This window comes from Camelina sativa, chromosome 19 (assembly GCF_030686135.1).
Source record: "Camelina sativa cultivar CO46 ecotype springtype chromosome 19, ASM3068613v1".
Lineage (NCBI taxonomy): Eukaryota > Viridiplantae > Streptophyta > Magnoliopsida > Brassicales > Brassicaceae > Camelina > Camelina sativa.
This window is the reverse complement of record NC_141898.1, coordinates 15,460,248-15,474,647: the sequence shown is the minus strand read 5'-3', so window position 1 is coordinate 15,474,647 and position 14,400 is coordinate 15,460,248. Positions and strand designations below refer to the sequence as shown.

The 14,400-nt window shown below is 39.3% G+C and overlaps 3 protein-coding genes and 1 pseudogene across 4 annotated transcripts; 3 read left to right on the top strand and 1 right to left on the bottom strand.

Moving 5' to 3' along the window:
• Nucleotides 1-842: 842 nt before the first annotated feature.
• On the top strand, nt 843-1,361 carry LOC104767895 (zinc finger BED domain-containing protein RICESLEEPER 1-like). Its single transcript, XM_010491860.1, has 2 exons — nt 843-1,217; nt 1,308-1,361. The coding sequence occupies exons 1-2, from the start codon at nt 843-845 to the stop codon at nt 1,359-1,361; spliced, it is 429 nt and encodes a 142-aa protein (XP_010490162.1).
• Nucleotides 1,362-5,391: 4,030 nt separating this feature from the next.
• LOC104766532 (nuclear pore complex protein NUP133) lies at nt 5,392-10,559 on the top strand. Its single transcript, XM_087502897.1, has 8 exons — nt 5,392-5,777; nt 5,883-5,989; nt 6,076-7,884; nt 8,118-8,839; nt 8,919-9,071; nt 9,263-9,599; nt 9,700-9,767; nt 9,869-10,559. The coding sequence occupies exons 1-8, from the start codon at nt 5,590-5,592 to the stop codon at nt 10,394-10,396; spliced, it is 3,912 nt and encodes a 1,303-aa protein (XP_087359023.1). The 5' UTR covers nt 5,392-5,589; the 3' UTR covers nt 10,397-10,559.
• Nucleotides 10,560-11,251: 692 nt separating this feature from the next.
• On the top strand, nt 11,252-12,305 carry LOC104766531 (chlorophyll a-b binding protein 2.4, chloroplastic pseudogene; annotated as a pseudogene). Its single transcript, XR_015591528.1, has 2 exons — nt 11,252-11,464; nt 11,558-12,305. The product of XR_015591528.1 is annotated as a chlorophyll a-b binding protein 2.4, chloroplastic pseudogene (transcript).
• LOC104767894 (mitogen-activated protein kinase kinase kinase 20-like) lies at nt 11,557-13,541 on the bottom strand. Its single transcript, XM_010491859.2, has one exon. It carries the CDS (start codon nt 13,510-13,512, stop codon nt 12,532-12,534), a length of 981 nt encoding a protein of 326 aa, XP_010490161.1. The 5' UTR covers nt 13,513-13,541; the 3' UTR covers nt 11,557-12,531.
• Nucleotides 13,542-14,400: the final 859 nt, after the last annotated feature.

Genomic DNA, 14,400 nt, shown 5'->3' with positions numbered 1-14,400 from the left:
GTGGGGTGTTGAGCGACACCATCATGTTGTCGTGTGTTTGGGTCTTAGGAAGACATTTGGAGTTAGGTTTGGATGAGGAGAGATCGACGGAAGTGATGCCGTGAGCATTGATGTGTGTGTTGGTTCGCAAGTGGTGCGATGGGTGACGTTCGACACCAGGTGGAGGTGTCGTTTGACACTAGAGGAGTTGATAGTGAATTGGAGTATTCGTGGGGAAGTGTTGTCCGTGGCTGGACAGAATCAAATATTCCAGCCCACCTCTCTTGTTACTCGGTTGCTAGGGGTGGTTGGTTGTGCGACTAAGTAACTAGATGAGGTGGGATTTGGGTGTATTTGTAGGATTTTGTAAGGAGTGATTTCTACGCCGGTTGTCTCATCGGAATTATGGGGTTCCAGTGAGATTGTTTCCCGGGATCCTGTGTGAAGATTGGAAATCCGGGTGCGGTCGTTTCAAATCATCATATGCGATCTTGTTCAAAGACTCATGAGAGTACACCTAGCATTAATAGGAAGTTGGATATGATGGTCTTTAGAGAAAAAATTGCAGTGGCTTTAATTCAACATAATCTTCTATATTCGTTTGTTGAATATGAAAAGATTAGGGAGGCTTTTACTTATGCTAATCCTTCTATAGAGTTTTGGAGTAGAAATACCGCAACATCAGATTGTTTCAAGATTTTTTAGAATGAGAAAAGTAAGCTTAAGACAGTTTTAAGTAGAGTTTCGGGTAGGATTTGTTTGACAACAGATCTTTGGAGAGCTATAACTATTGAAGGTTATATTTGCTTAGCAACTCACTATGTTGATGTGAACTTTTGCAACCGTTTGCTGAGCTTACAAATATGATTTCTGGTTCATCATATCCGACAGCTAACTTGTATTTCATGCAAGTGTGGGCAATTAAATGTTGGCTGAGAGATCATGAGGATTCTAGTGATCTAGTTATTTGTGATATGGTTGAGGATATGAATGAAATATATGAGAAATATTGGGAAGAATTCAGTGACATACTTGCAATTGCGGCAGTTTTTGATCCAAGATTGAAGTTTGCATTTCTAGAATTTTGTTACAATATCTTGGATCCATCAACCAGCAAGTCAAAGTTGGCTCATGTGCGTAAAAAAATGGATCAACTCTTTGGAGGTTATAAGAAAGACACAAGCAATGTTGCATCCACTTCACAATTTTCAAGAAGGAACGTTCCATTTGGATATGATGTAAGTATATTTTTTTTGTCTCTCATTGTTGATTCTTTGATTTGAATGTAAAACTGTGACTTACTTTGAGCTTGTTGATTCTTATGTCAGGGATCTTATACTTACTTTTCACAAAAGAATGGAACTAATGGAAAATGTATCTAGAGGAGCCAGGGTTAGATATGGTTCAGTTTAGAAGTTTGAATCTGCTCTCATATTGGAAAGAAAATTCAGGTCGTTTTAAGGAGTTAGCCTTAATGGCTTGTGATGTTCTTAGTATACCTCTTACAACAAAGCAACAAAACTTTGAAAAAGTAGATTTTATTAGGGAAAACAACAAAACAAAATTCAGATTTTATAAGGGAAAACAACAAAATAGAATTCAAATTTTAAAAGAGAAACAAAAAAAATAAAATCCAGATTTTATAAAAGAAAACAACAAAATAAAATTTAGATTTTATAAGAGAAAACAACAAAACAATATTCAGATTTTATAAGAGAAAACAACAAATTTTTTTTTTCTTTTGAACAAACATATGGTTTCATTCATTCAAATTCAACCAGTACAAGAGTAAGGGATCATAATCCCATAGTTTAAAAGATTACAAAGAAGGGCTTTCCCCAAAGCCTTACACAAAGAAACATAAAACATCAAGTAATAATCCATGAGAGCTTTGAAACAAGTACTTAAAAGTAGCTTGGGACATGTGAGATCATGGTTGCTTGGGTGATCATCTTCGAAGGACCCGAAAGACGACAAGGTAGTCATGGTCCTAAGACTTTTTAACTTTGGATAGAGAATCGGAGTCAAGTGTCTCACCATCGTGAGGTGCAAGAGCAAAAGCCATGCATTGACAGGGATTTGGTAGGTAGTAGACTGGGTGGTGGTGATGATGCTGAAACTTGGTTGCCTAGCTTCGTCGAATGAGGACCTTAGCGTACCAGGCGAAAGACCAAAGGGCTGCAGACCAAAACAATCATACCAAACAAAGGAACCAAAAGCCAGAGATTGCCAAAAAGATTTATCAATCTGTAACGATGCAGGTGGGTCCTCTCTCAGATGGCTCCCATAGCCAAAGAGATAAAGGAATCCACACAAAGCAGGTAGTGGAGTGACAATGAAGAATAAGCAACAAGCATGGGCTTTTGGGATATTGGTATTACAGGCAGGATGTGGTTACTGGAGGTGGCGCTGAAGGGAGTTTGCTTTGCTTCATCGAATGAGCATTTTGGGGTACAGGGCATAAGACCATAGAGATGCAGAACTTTACAAACAGACCAAAACAAGGAAGGGTAAACTAGAGCAAGCCAGGGAAGTATGACAAAAAGTAACGATGCAGGTGGGCTCTCTCTCAGATGGCGCCCTTTTGCAAAGAGATAAAGAATTCCACACAAAGCATGTAATCGGATTGTCAATGAAAGAGTTGAAGCAGACTTGTTCATATGGGTTGGTGGTAGAATAAACAGGGATTGGTTTAGGGGTTTAGGTTGAAAGCTGGATGCAATAGCTGGTTCAGAAATCAAAGAGCCTTGGTTTATCCAGTTAAGCAGGGCCACACGTTGAGCAACAACCAGGTATCTAGCATAAACTCTGAATATCCAAGACACTCTAGGACAATGGAATCTACAATGCAGTCTTCGAACAAAGAGATCAACCAATAACCCTAGGAAGTGTTTCTCGGATAACAAGGGAATAGATAGAGGTAACATGGATTTTGGAGATTTGGGCAGCAACACTTGGGATGCTTGCAGACCGAGAGTAGATAAATGGTTCGTCCCTACAGATCTTAGAGATACTGTGAGAGACCCAGGAGATGGAGACGCTCGGCGGTTGCCTGAAGAGAGTGAAAGGAGCTTCAAACTCTCTGTTGAAAGCATGCTCTGTTCTGCCAAGCTCAATGGGTGACTTGTGTGTGTGTGTGAGGCGGGAGTCGAGTAACGGAGGCGAGTCGTATCTCTGTAGAAACCTTTGTTATCCCTCGGTGCCGTCTTCGTCTCGCAAGACTCAGGAGGCGAAAGAGAGGAGGTTTCTACCATGACGACCACCTATTCAGATCGAGAGTTGAGAGGGCAATTGGACTCTGGTGCCGCCAGCAGAGAGGCTGAGACAGAGAAACCCGGAGAGGGTCTAGCCAAATCCCGGCTCCTTTTAGAACAGATGTTAAGCAAGCCTTCACTGCAGTTTGGGTTAATTGAGACGGTTTGGTAACGATTCAAAAGAGGAAACAAAAAGGGGAAAAAAGAATGAGACTTTGCTCTAGGATAGTACAAGGAACTAAACAGAGGGTTAAAGGACGGGAAATCCCGACGCCGACAGTCAGAAAACCCACCGGCGTCGAAGAATGGTGGTGTTAACGGCGCCTCGATATTTGTGTCTGGAAGAGAAAACTAGGACGAACAGCAAATCGCCTAAAAGTTTTCAGAGAAAACAACAAAATAATATTCATATTTTATAAGTAAAAGTAACTAAAATAAAAAGATTGTCGAATGGGCATGTCCATTTATATGGACATATTTTGGACCACTGTCCATTATGGACCGTCTAAATATAGCTTATATATAGAAACACCCGTATGGACACACCCATTGGACAATGAACAGCCCAATTGACAGTTATAACAGTTATAATGCCAGGACCGTCGTTCTTGAGATCCAAATTTTCGTCTTCGAAGAGACCTCCATAGACCAAATAGCGGACAAATAACGTCTCGTCAATGTAATTTTCTCCACACCATATGACTCCTGGGTCCACATAGGGGATTCATGTTCCCTTGTAGCAGGGACAGTAAAAATATCACAAAAATTGTTATGGTCCTTGTTCAATTTTAGAAAATTGGCCTTAGTTACATATAATTTTTTTTGAAATTTTTTTTGGGCCTTAAAATATATTATTTTTATGTTAATTTAAAGTGATTCTAGTGCAAATGCACACCTTGCACCCCTTATCGTTGGCCCTGCCTTGTAGCATAACCTACCATCTTTATCGTTGCCTCTCTCGCCGGTACAGAAAGAATGGAAGTTCTCCAGGGTCTTGTCGGCGAAGCGCTCAAACACGATCCGACCAAACGGCTTGTCGTCAAAGGTCATAATACGACCGTCAAATCAAAGAATACCTTAGGTTTTGCCATTTTCAAAAAACAGAATCTAGGGTTTTCTGGCTGATAAATAATCTGTATCCAAACGGCAGAGCATGAATATATATATAGTAAAAATGTCACTGACCGTCGTTCACTCAACATCCCAATATCAATGTCAATACATGGCCGCCAAACTATATAGACAATTTCTATTTCTTCTTTATTATTGATTTTATAATGATTACGGTATATCGCAGGGCAATTTTTTAATTTTTTTTAATGTACTATTTTAATACTAATTTTGTTAATATAATCTTTTGTTAATTTTAGTGATTTAGTATATAATTCGTGGTATACCGCACAACAATTTTTTTAATATTATCTTAATTAAATCAGTTTGATTCGACATATTTTATATTGGTGTTGTTAAAATAGTAAAATAAGGATTTAACCTGTATTGAAGTATCATATTAATGATATTTTATTTTTTAGTATTATCAATTCAATCATGTAATATCATATAACCTGTCATGTTATATAACTCGTTTGTGTTAATTTGAAAATTTAATATGTTTAAATATTCATAATTTTAAATTTTTTATTAAGTTTAGATATATCAGTTATAAATTATAAATTCTATAATTTACTATATACGATAAATTTACGACATATGTATGTTGAACACACATTTTTTATATTAATTGAGTAATATATGTTCATTTGAAAAAAAATTCAAATCACAATATATGCAGGAAAAATATACATTTTTATCAATTTTATGTATTATATGATGATTCACTACATTTAAATTTTAAAATAAAAAAAGGATGATAGGAGAATATTTGTTTTTAATATGGAATAAATCTTCTAAATATCTATATTAATTATAGAATATTATATATATGAATATTTAAAATATTTTAATTCTGTTTGGTTATAAAGATAGTAGAGAGAATTAACTAAACTTGTTAAGATATGAATATAAGTATTAAATGTAAAAACTTTCAATTGTACTTAACGTAACTGCTGAAAAATACTAGTATAAATATCTTTTGACAAAAAATAATAATAATAATAATTTATATCTATATTATTCACGTGGGCCGAACACAGAGCCCAAATAAAAAATATTGTAGTACCCAAAATCCTAAACCGAACCGGTCATGAAATTTCGAACCCGATTTTGACCGAACCAATTTGACATCATCGCCGAATCTTTCACCTTCTCCGATTCAAAAACTTTCTCGCACCCTTCTTCTTCTTCTTCATCTTCACATAAACCCTAAACCCCTTTTCTCGTTCTCTTCCTGGGTAAAATGTTCTCTCCATTGACGAAGAGAGCTAAGCAGAGCTCTCGTAATGACAGAACTCCACGAAATCGAGCCGCTCCGCCAGATTCTCCAGTAACTCCGGCAACTCAAAATCGGAACACTAATTTCATCTCAGATCGTCCAGCCACTGGAACTCCTGCTCCTTGGGCTCCTCGTTTATCTGTTCTCGCTAGGTATATCATTCTCCCTGTGACGAATTTTGCTTACATTTCTACTTTTTGTTTTTTTTTTATTCCTTCGATTTGGCGTATTGATTTTATCTGTTCATGGTCGTTAAGAGTTTCTCCTGTAAACAATGGTGAAAGAGGAGATGATACAGATCAATTGAAGCCTGTATTCGTCGGAGAGTTTCCTCAATTGTTGCGAGATGAACAAAGTTATCCTGGTTAGTATTTCTTTGCCTTTAAGATAGAAGTAGGAACAGTTTCTTTGAGGAATGTTACTTAGTTTGTGGTTTTCAATCTTCTCCAGGTGATGCTTGTGTCTCCGGTGGTATGGATTCAGAAACTTGTCTTTCTTGGTTTATCACTGGAAGTAAACTTTTTGTTTGGAGTCATTTGACGACCCTACCGTCGAGAAAATGCGTTGTTCTCGAGCTTCCGTCTGGTGTTTTGGCTAATGAAGAGTCTGGTAGTGGTTTACAAGATGGTAAAAGCTGGTTGGTTAGTGTTGTCCCTTGGGATACCTCTGCTGGTGCAGCAAGTAGGGCTGCTCGATCTCGTAGCCCTGTTGGTATTGTCATGTGTAACAGGAAAACTCGAGCTGTTGTGTATTGGTCGGACATCTTTTCTGGTCAGGAAGCTGCCCCTGTTACTAGTATTGGATCTTCTGATGAACATGTTGTTTATCGTTCACCTACAGGCAGAATAAGCTCATCATTCATTAAGCGACAAAGCAATGGGGTTAGAAGCGGCAGAGCAGAATATAGCGATCTCAACTCTTTGATTACTACTGCAGTAGCTGCAGCTGAACGCCTTTGTATTGCTATTGCTTGCAGTTCTAATGGTGAGCTATGGCAATATACTTGTAGTCCTACAGGTGTTAAAAGTAATCAAGTAGAGTTGAACATTAGCTCTTCCTCCGTAAGTGAGGGGTATCCAAGGTCCTTAATCTGGCGTTTTTCACAAGGATTGGCAAGAGAGTCTTGTTGGCAGTTTTTCATGTTGACAGATTGTGACATACATTGTTTTACTATTGAACCTTATCCTGATTTAACTGTTTCAAAAGTCTGGCAACATGAGATTGTTGGCAGTGATGGTGATTCAGGTATCAAGAAAGATATAGCTAGTCAAAAGCAAATTTGGCCTCTAGATCTGCAGGTAGATGATCAGGGTAAAGTGATTACTGTTCTTGTTGCCACTATCTGCATGGACCGTGCCAGCAGTTCTAGCTATACACAATATTCGCTTTTGACTTTGCAACATAAATCTGAGATGAGATTTGCAGATGGGAGAAAGGAAAGGTTCCTGGAGAAACAAGGTCCAATCCAAGTCATAATCCCAAAAGCAAGAGTGGAGGATAAAGATTTTTTATTCTCTATGAAACTCAGAGTTGGTGGCAGACCCCCAGGGTCAGCTATAATTCTTTCAGGTGATGGAACAGCCACAGTTTGCTACTGTCATGGAAGTTCTACCCGGCTCTACAAGTTTGATTTACCTTATGATGCTGGCAAGGTCTTGGATGCTTCAGTTCTTTCCTCAACTGATGAACATGAATATGGTGCATGGACTGTGCTAACTGAGAAAGCAGGAGTATGGGCAATTCCAGAGAAAGCAGTTGTGCTTGGTGGAGTTGAACCTCCAGAGAGAAGTTTGTCACGCAAAAATAGTTCCAATGAGAGGTCTACACGAGACGAGACAAGGATGACACCATATGGCATTGATAGAACTGCCGGAAAGGAGATTTCTGACATACAGAATAGTGGAGATAAAGGAAACCCTAAAATGGGATTTACTCGTCAAACAGCCCGTGAGGAAGAATCAGAAGCTTTGCTTGGCCAGCTCTTTGAGAATTTTCTGTTATCTGGGAAAGTTGATGGATCCTTGGAGAAGCTTAGTCAATCTGGTGCATTTGATAGAGATGGAGAGACCAATGTTTTTGCTCGCAAAAGCAAATCTATAGTTGACACATTAGCTAAGCATTGGACAACAACTAGAGGGGCTGAGATAGTAGCTATGACTGTTATATCTTCACAATTGGTTGAGAAACAACAGAAGCATGAGAATTTTCTACACTTTCTTGCTCTATCCAAATGCCATGAGGAGCTGTGCTCTAAACAGAGTATTCACTTTTATCTCTCACTTGTTTTTTCTTCCTACTGTAGCATGATTCTACATCATTTTTGCATACATGATCAAACACTGAATTTTAATGCTTTAGATGAAACTCTAAATTATAGTAATTTCTCCCCCAAGAATAGATGGTACTTCATAAAAAAAGCTTAGCGTATTGTTAACTGGTTCTGGTTGGCTTAAAAAATTGACCGCTGAGCTAATACGTATCTTTTATGGCAGGACATTCTTTGCAAATAATTCTGGAAAATGGTGAAAAACTTGCTGCCATGATTCAACTCCGGGAACTGCAAAATTTGATTAACCAGAATCGCTCAGCCAGATTTGGCTCTCCGCATGCTGGCTCAGAGGATCAAGTTTCATGTGCCCTTTGGGATCTTATTCAATTTGTAGGGGAGAGAGCTCGGAGAAATACCGTTCTCTTGATGGACAGAGATAATTCTGAAGTTTTCTACAGCAAGGTATCTGAACTTGAGGAAGTATTTTATTGTCTAAACAGGCAATTAGAGTACATAATCAGAGCTGACCAACCACTAGGAACGCAAGTGCAGAGAGCCTGCGAACTCTCAAATGCATGTGCTACAATTCTTCAGACTGCCTTAGATTACAAAAATGAGCATCAAATGTGGTATCCACCACTTGAAGGTTTAATACCTTGGCACTCTCAGCCTGTTGTATGTAATGGACTGTGGTGCATTGCGTCCTTTATGCTTCATCTGTTAACTGAGGGATCTAGGATTGATATATCTGCTAAATCAGATATATACATGCATCTGGAAGTACTTACTGAAGTTTTACTTGAGGCTTATGCCGGTTCTACCTTTGCAAAATTGGAGATGGAAGACGAAAAGAAAGGTCGGCGTAATGAGTACTGGACTCGGCGAGATACCATTTTTAACTCCCTTTATCAACAAGCTAAAGATTTTATGGAAGCAGAAATCCAGGTTAGCACTTCTTTGCATGTGGTGCACTGCATATCATTTTTGAGTTAAATTACACCATGAATTGGTTTTGTATCTGTAGGGCATCAGAGAAAGAACTGAAAGGACAAATGAAGATATCTTCAGAAACCGTTGCTCAAATTTGCTATCGATTGCAAAGCGACATGCAGGCTATAACATTATGTGGAGGATATGTTATGATCTTAATGATACAGGGGTGCTCAAAAACTTAATGGTATGAGCTCAGGCTTCTACTTTCCTTAGTAATCCCAAAAACGTTGGATTTTTTGGGTTTATTATGCTTATAAAATATACTCTTGAGATTGCACGTCAGACAATTTGTTGTATGATTTTTGTGTGTGGCAGTTTTTGGACTTCTTTTTCTTGTTCCTACTTAGCTAATACCCATAAAAAATTGTTGTGCAGCATGAGGGTGTGGGACAACAAGGAGGATTCAGTTACTTTGTATTCCAGCAACTCTATGATATGAAACAGTTCTCTAAACTTCTACGGCTTGGAGAAGAATTCCAGGACGAGCTACTGATATTTCTAAAGCGTCATTCTGATCTGCTGTGGCTTCATCAGGCGTTTCTTCATCAATTCTCATCTGCTTCTGACACTCTTCATACATTGGCTCTAGCACAAGATGAAGAGTCTATGACAACTATTGAAGAAAGAGCGGTGCCAGAACCTGAAGATGTACAAACAACATTCGCAGACCGCAAGAGGTTTCTGAACCTTTCAAAGATAGCCTATGTGGCAGGTATAATATATATATTTTTTGGTGGTATGTCCTTTCCACATGTTATTGTTTTTTTTTTTTGTCTTTCTTTCTGAACTTCATATTAATTGTCACATTGCAGATAAGGATGCTGATTCCGAATCGAAAGTGAAGCGCATTGAAGCTGATATCCAGTTACTGAAGCTGCAGGTATATATTCAGCTATATTAATATTTCTCCTGTATAGCATGATGGTAAAACTCAGCTATGTAAAAACTCTCTATAACCGGTGAAACCGTAATATCTGGCAGGAAGAAATAACAAAAGCCTTGCCAAATGGAGAAGCTAAAAACAAGCTGTTCAGACCCGAGGAGCTTATTGAAATTTGTCTCACTATCCAGGGCCGATGGACAGCTATAAAAGCTTTTGAGGTGTTTGCATGGACGAGCTGTTCATTCCGTGAGAATCATAGCAGTCTTTTGGAAGAATGCTGGAGAAATGCTGCGGATCAAGATGACTGGGACAGGCTCCATCAAGCCTCTACTAATGAAGGTTGGAGCGACAAAGAAACATTACAGAATCTAAGTAACACTGCCCTTTTCCAGGCTTCCCAAAGGTGTTACGGACCAACCCGAGTCAAAACTTTTGATGGGGATTTTGCACAAGTCCTTTCCCTGAGAAGAGAGAACCCTGAGGATTCAACCTCTTCCGTAGAGGAAGTGTTGATGAGCCACAAAGATTTCGCCGAGGCAGGGAAACTTATGCTAACTGCAATCATGCTGGGTTGTGTAGAAGAAGAGGGTATTGTAGCAGAAGAGTTCTTATCTCCTATGGAGTAAGTTAAATTTTCTTTCGAGTTAGAAGTGACAAATGTAAATGATTTTAAGGGGATGCCATTGATTTGAAGATGATTGCACTGCACCTTGTTTTATGAGTTACTTATTTGACTGAGATGTTTGTAAGATTTCAAGTTTTCCATTTTATGATTAAAACCAGTATTAACAACGGTTTAAAATAAAAGATAAAAGAAACACAAAACCAAGATATGAAATATCATCATGAGTCATCACAAAGAATAAGCCAATAAAACCAATCCAATAAAAATCAGTGTGAAATACTATCCTATCACTGAACCACAAGATCTTCGCACTGCCAGGTGCCACCATTACAGCCACTACCAATCTCCTCTTAGGACCAAGGAAATCTCAATTAAACTCTTTAAGAAAAAAACAATTTGGATTTGGTCCAAACCTATCCATAATATAGTTTAACAAATTTTGTTTAGTAAGCCATTGTTTTACAAATTGACTCAAATATTGTTGAACCGTACCAAACTTAAATTACCCACATTGTGAAAGTTGTTTGTTTAAACCGATCTAATCGAGTAATACAACCACGGTTTACAAAAAAAGATAACGCAGTCCAAAGATGAGATATATCATCATCACATAGAATAAGCCAATAAACCAATCCAATAAAAATCAGTGTGAAGCACTATCCTCTCACTGAACCACAACATCTTCCACCGCCAGGTGGCACCACCACAACCACTTACCAATGTTCTCTTCGGACCAAGGAAATCTAACTTAAACTCTCTCGACCAATCAGAACTCGCTTACGTGTACATATGATAATCCCCTAAGATAAACACGACCTCTGTTATAAAACTCAAATTGGTTTCAACATCTCATCTCAACTCAACTCATAACTCTCTCTTCAATCCTTCTTCTTTCATTGTAGTTGAAAACAAAGATTACGGTAATGGCTACATCAGCTATCCAGCAATCCTCCTTCGCCGGCCAAACGGCCCTCAAGCCTTCCAACGACCTCCTCCGCAAGGTTGGTGTCTCCAGTGGTGGCCGTGTGACTATGCGTCGTACCGTCAAGTCTACTCCTCAGAGCATCTGGTACTAAATTCAATCTCTCTTTCCCTCTTATTTGTTTGATCTTTGAATCTTCAGATCTGTCTAATCACCGAATACAATCTGATGTTGTAACAGGTATGGACCAGACCGTCCCAAGTACTTGGGTCCATTCTCGGAGAACACACCGTCGTACCTAACCGGAGAGTACCCAGGAGACTACGGCTGGGACACCGCTTGACTCTCGGCTGACCCTGAGACATTCGCTAAGAACCGTGAGCTTGAAGTGATCCACAGCAGATGGGCCATGTTGGGCGCTCTCGGCTGCACATTCCCTGAGATCCTCTCCAAGAACGGTGTCAAATTCGGAGAAGCCGTTTGGTTCAAAGCAGGCTCTCAGATCTTCTCAGAAGGAGGTCTTGATTACCTCGGAAACCCTAACTTGATCCACGCGCAAAGCATCTTAGCCATCTGGGCTTGTCAAGTTGTGCTCATGGGTTTCATCGAAGGCTACAGAATCGGAGGTGGACCACTCGGAGAAGGTCTTGACCCGCTTTACCCCGGAGGTGCCTTCGACCCATTGAACTTGGCAGAGGATCCAGAGGCCTTCTCTGAGCTGAAGGTGAAGGAGCTCAAGAACGGCCGTCTTGCCATGTTCTCCATGTTTGGATTCTTTGTCCAAGCCATTGTCACTGGTAAAGGTCCCATTGAGAACTTGTTTGATCACTTGGCTGATCCTGTGGCTAACAACGCCTGGTCTTACGCTACTAACTTTGCCCCCGGACAGTAATTATCATTTGTATTTGCTTCATAATCTCTCTACCTTTGTAACCTCGTGAATGTATTATGTGAACTTGTCAATTTAATGAGGTTTCTTTTGTGGGCACTTGTTTCTTGATTGATTCATACATTTGGGCTTTGGCAAGTGCCAAGATCACATGACAGGTTCATAAGAGCCGTATCTTAGTATAATTATCGGACCATACAAGAAAAATAACCAAACTACATAAATTCTCAAAGCAAACATCAAACTACATGTACCGAAGACCTTCAAGGTTATATTAAAGAATCTTAATCAAAAGCAAAACTAGGTGTCCAGGGTCTTGCTAGACTCATGAACTTTTCAATTCCCCACTAGTCTCTCCACCACCAATATTACACCTAAGTTGCGAAAGCCTGAGCTCAATTTTCTCCAACTCTAGTGTTATATCATTAGAATTATTACTCTTCACAAGAGGCGGCTCTGTGATCTTATTGACATCTCCACGCAAGTAGCAATGCCTCAACAGTGTAAAAGCGTTTTTTCTCTTGTCAGTCTCCGCGGCGAAGCAAGTCATTAAAAAGAGTTTTGCATCACAAGGAAGGTCTTTAGGAATCAAAGGCATGTAACCCTTCTTGAGATCTTCCAAGTCATAGTTTTTGCCCCACCAAGATCTCTTTCCTGTGTACATTTCCAACACTACACATCCCAACGACCATAAATCCAAACCTCTCCTAGTCTCGCCGTTGGAAACAGATTGTGGTGACATATATATAGGTGTTCCCGCAAAAGGATACTGAAGAGTCCACCAGTTTGTGTCACCCTCTCTTTTGGACAACCCGAAATCGGAAATCTTTAACTCGAAACCCGGGAAAACGAGGATGTTTTCGGGTTTGAGATCGCAGTGAACATAGCCGTGTCCATGAATTATCGCTAAACCTTCGAGAACCATACGCGTAAACCTTCTGATCAAAGGATCAGGCAGTTTCATGTCCTTGAATCTGTTCATAAAATTTCTTAAGCTTCCTCCAGATGCGTACTCCATGATAATCTTGAACTCCACGTCACCTTCGTTGTTGATACTCTCTTGCACTTTGGTCCCGTAGCATTGGACGATTCTGGAACATCCTCTGAATTCGGACAGGATCTGAAACTCTTTGTGGAGAGAGTCGGCGTGAATTACGTTGGAGCTTTTTACGGCTGCGTAAATCATTTCACCGTCGCGTCGTCCCTTGTACTTGATGAGACTCACCGAACCGGACGAACCTTTCCCAAGAAGCTTGTTGAGTTCTAACTCTACTCCTACCTTTGGAACAGAAAGATCGATTCTCATAATTACTACTTTTGCACCAAGCTTAGCAAAACCTAGGTGAAATTGAAATATGAGAATTAGCATAAATTTGGGGGAAGTCTTAGCTAATAAATAAATTAATTTACACCAAACAAAGAAACAAAATCTGTAAACAATTTCTTTTATTTAGAAAATTCAGTATTTTGATTTATTATATTATGGAAATTTATAAAATTTTGTTCTCTAATTATTATAATTATTTTTCCTGTAAATGAGTATGCATTAATTTACCAAGAAAAAGGTAATTTACGAAAAAATCAATTAATCATTGAATAATAAGTATGTCGTTGCTTCCACCCGTGGATCCTAACTAAAGCGAAGCCTTGTTGGTTGTGTATAGGCAACCTGGTTTAGCTCAGGATCTTTTAGGGTTATGAGACGTTGGGACAATGGGAATTCTTGGAGAGTGATAAAGATTGTCCTCCTGAATCTCTTGATATATTCATTGTTGGTTTGGTGTGTTGTACATTATACTAGAGAGCACTTTCTTGCCTGAGATCCGAGGTTAGTTTTCACGTGAGGTCTACAGTCTCTAGATATCTTCTCTGGTCAGGTTGAGAATTTAATGTTTCTCTAAAGAGCGCTCAGTCGGGTTGAGAATCATGTTTCTCTAAACGTATAATGAACAGTTGAATTTTGTGAGCATCATCATCTGTTGAAATGATATTCAAACAATTTGGTAAAATATATAAATCGCCTAGCACCCCCGTTTTAAGAATCTCCGTCTAGCACCGATTACATCAAGCAAAATCGCTAGACCCAAAAATGGCGAACTGCTGGTTCCCTTCGGACCGTACTTCCTCTCTAATTCCTCCTTCAACCTTGGTTGAAGGCAGCACCAATCGCCCCCCTCCTTTCCCTCCGGACCCT

Excerpts from the sequence above, each read along its gene's own strand:
- LOC104767895 (XM_010491860.1), top strand. The coding sequence starts at position 843 with ATGATTTCTGGTTCATCATATCCGACAGCTAACTTGTATTTCATGCAA. Across the intron at positions 1,218-1,307 it reads ACGTTCCATTTGGATATGAT|GGATCTTATACTTACTTTTC; the intron begins GTAAGTATATTT and ends TTCTTATGTCAG.
- LOC104766532 (XM_087502897.1), top strand. The coding sequence starts at position 5,590 with ATGTTCTCTCCATTGACGAAGAGAGCTAAGCAGAGCTCTCGTAATGAC. Across the intron at positions 8,840-8,918 it reads TTATGGAAGCAGAAATCCAG|GGCATCAGAGAAAGAACTGA; the intron begins GTTAGCACTTCT and ends TTGTATCTGTAG. Across the intron at positions 9,600-9,699 it reads AAAGATAGCCTATGTGGCAG|ATAAGGATGCTGATTCCGAA; the intron begins GTATAATATATA and ends GTCACATTGCAG.
- LOC104767894 (XM_010491859.2), bottom strand. The coding sequence starts at position 13,512 with ATGAGAATCGATCTTTCTGTTCCAAAGGTAGGAGTAGAGTTAGAACTC.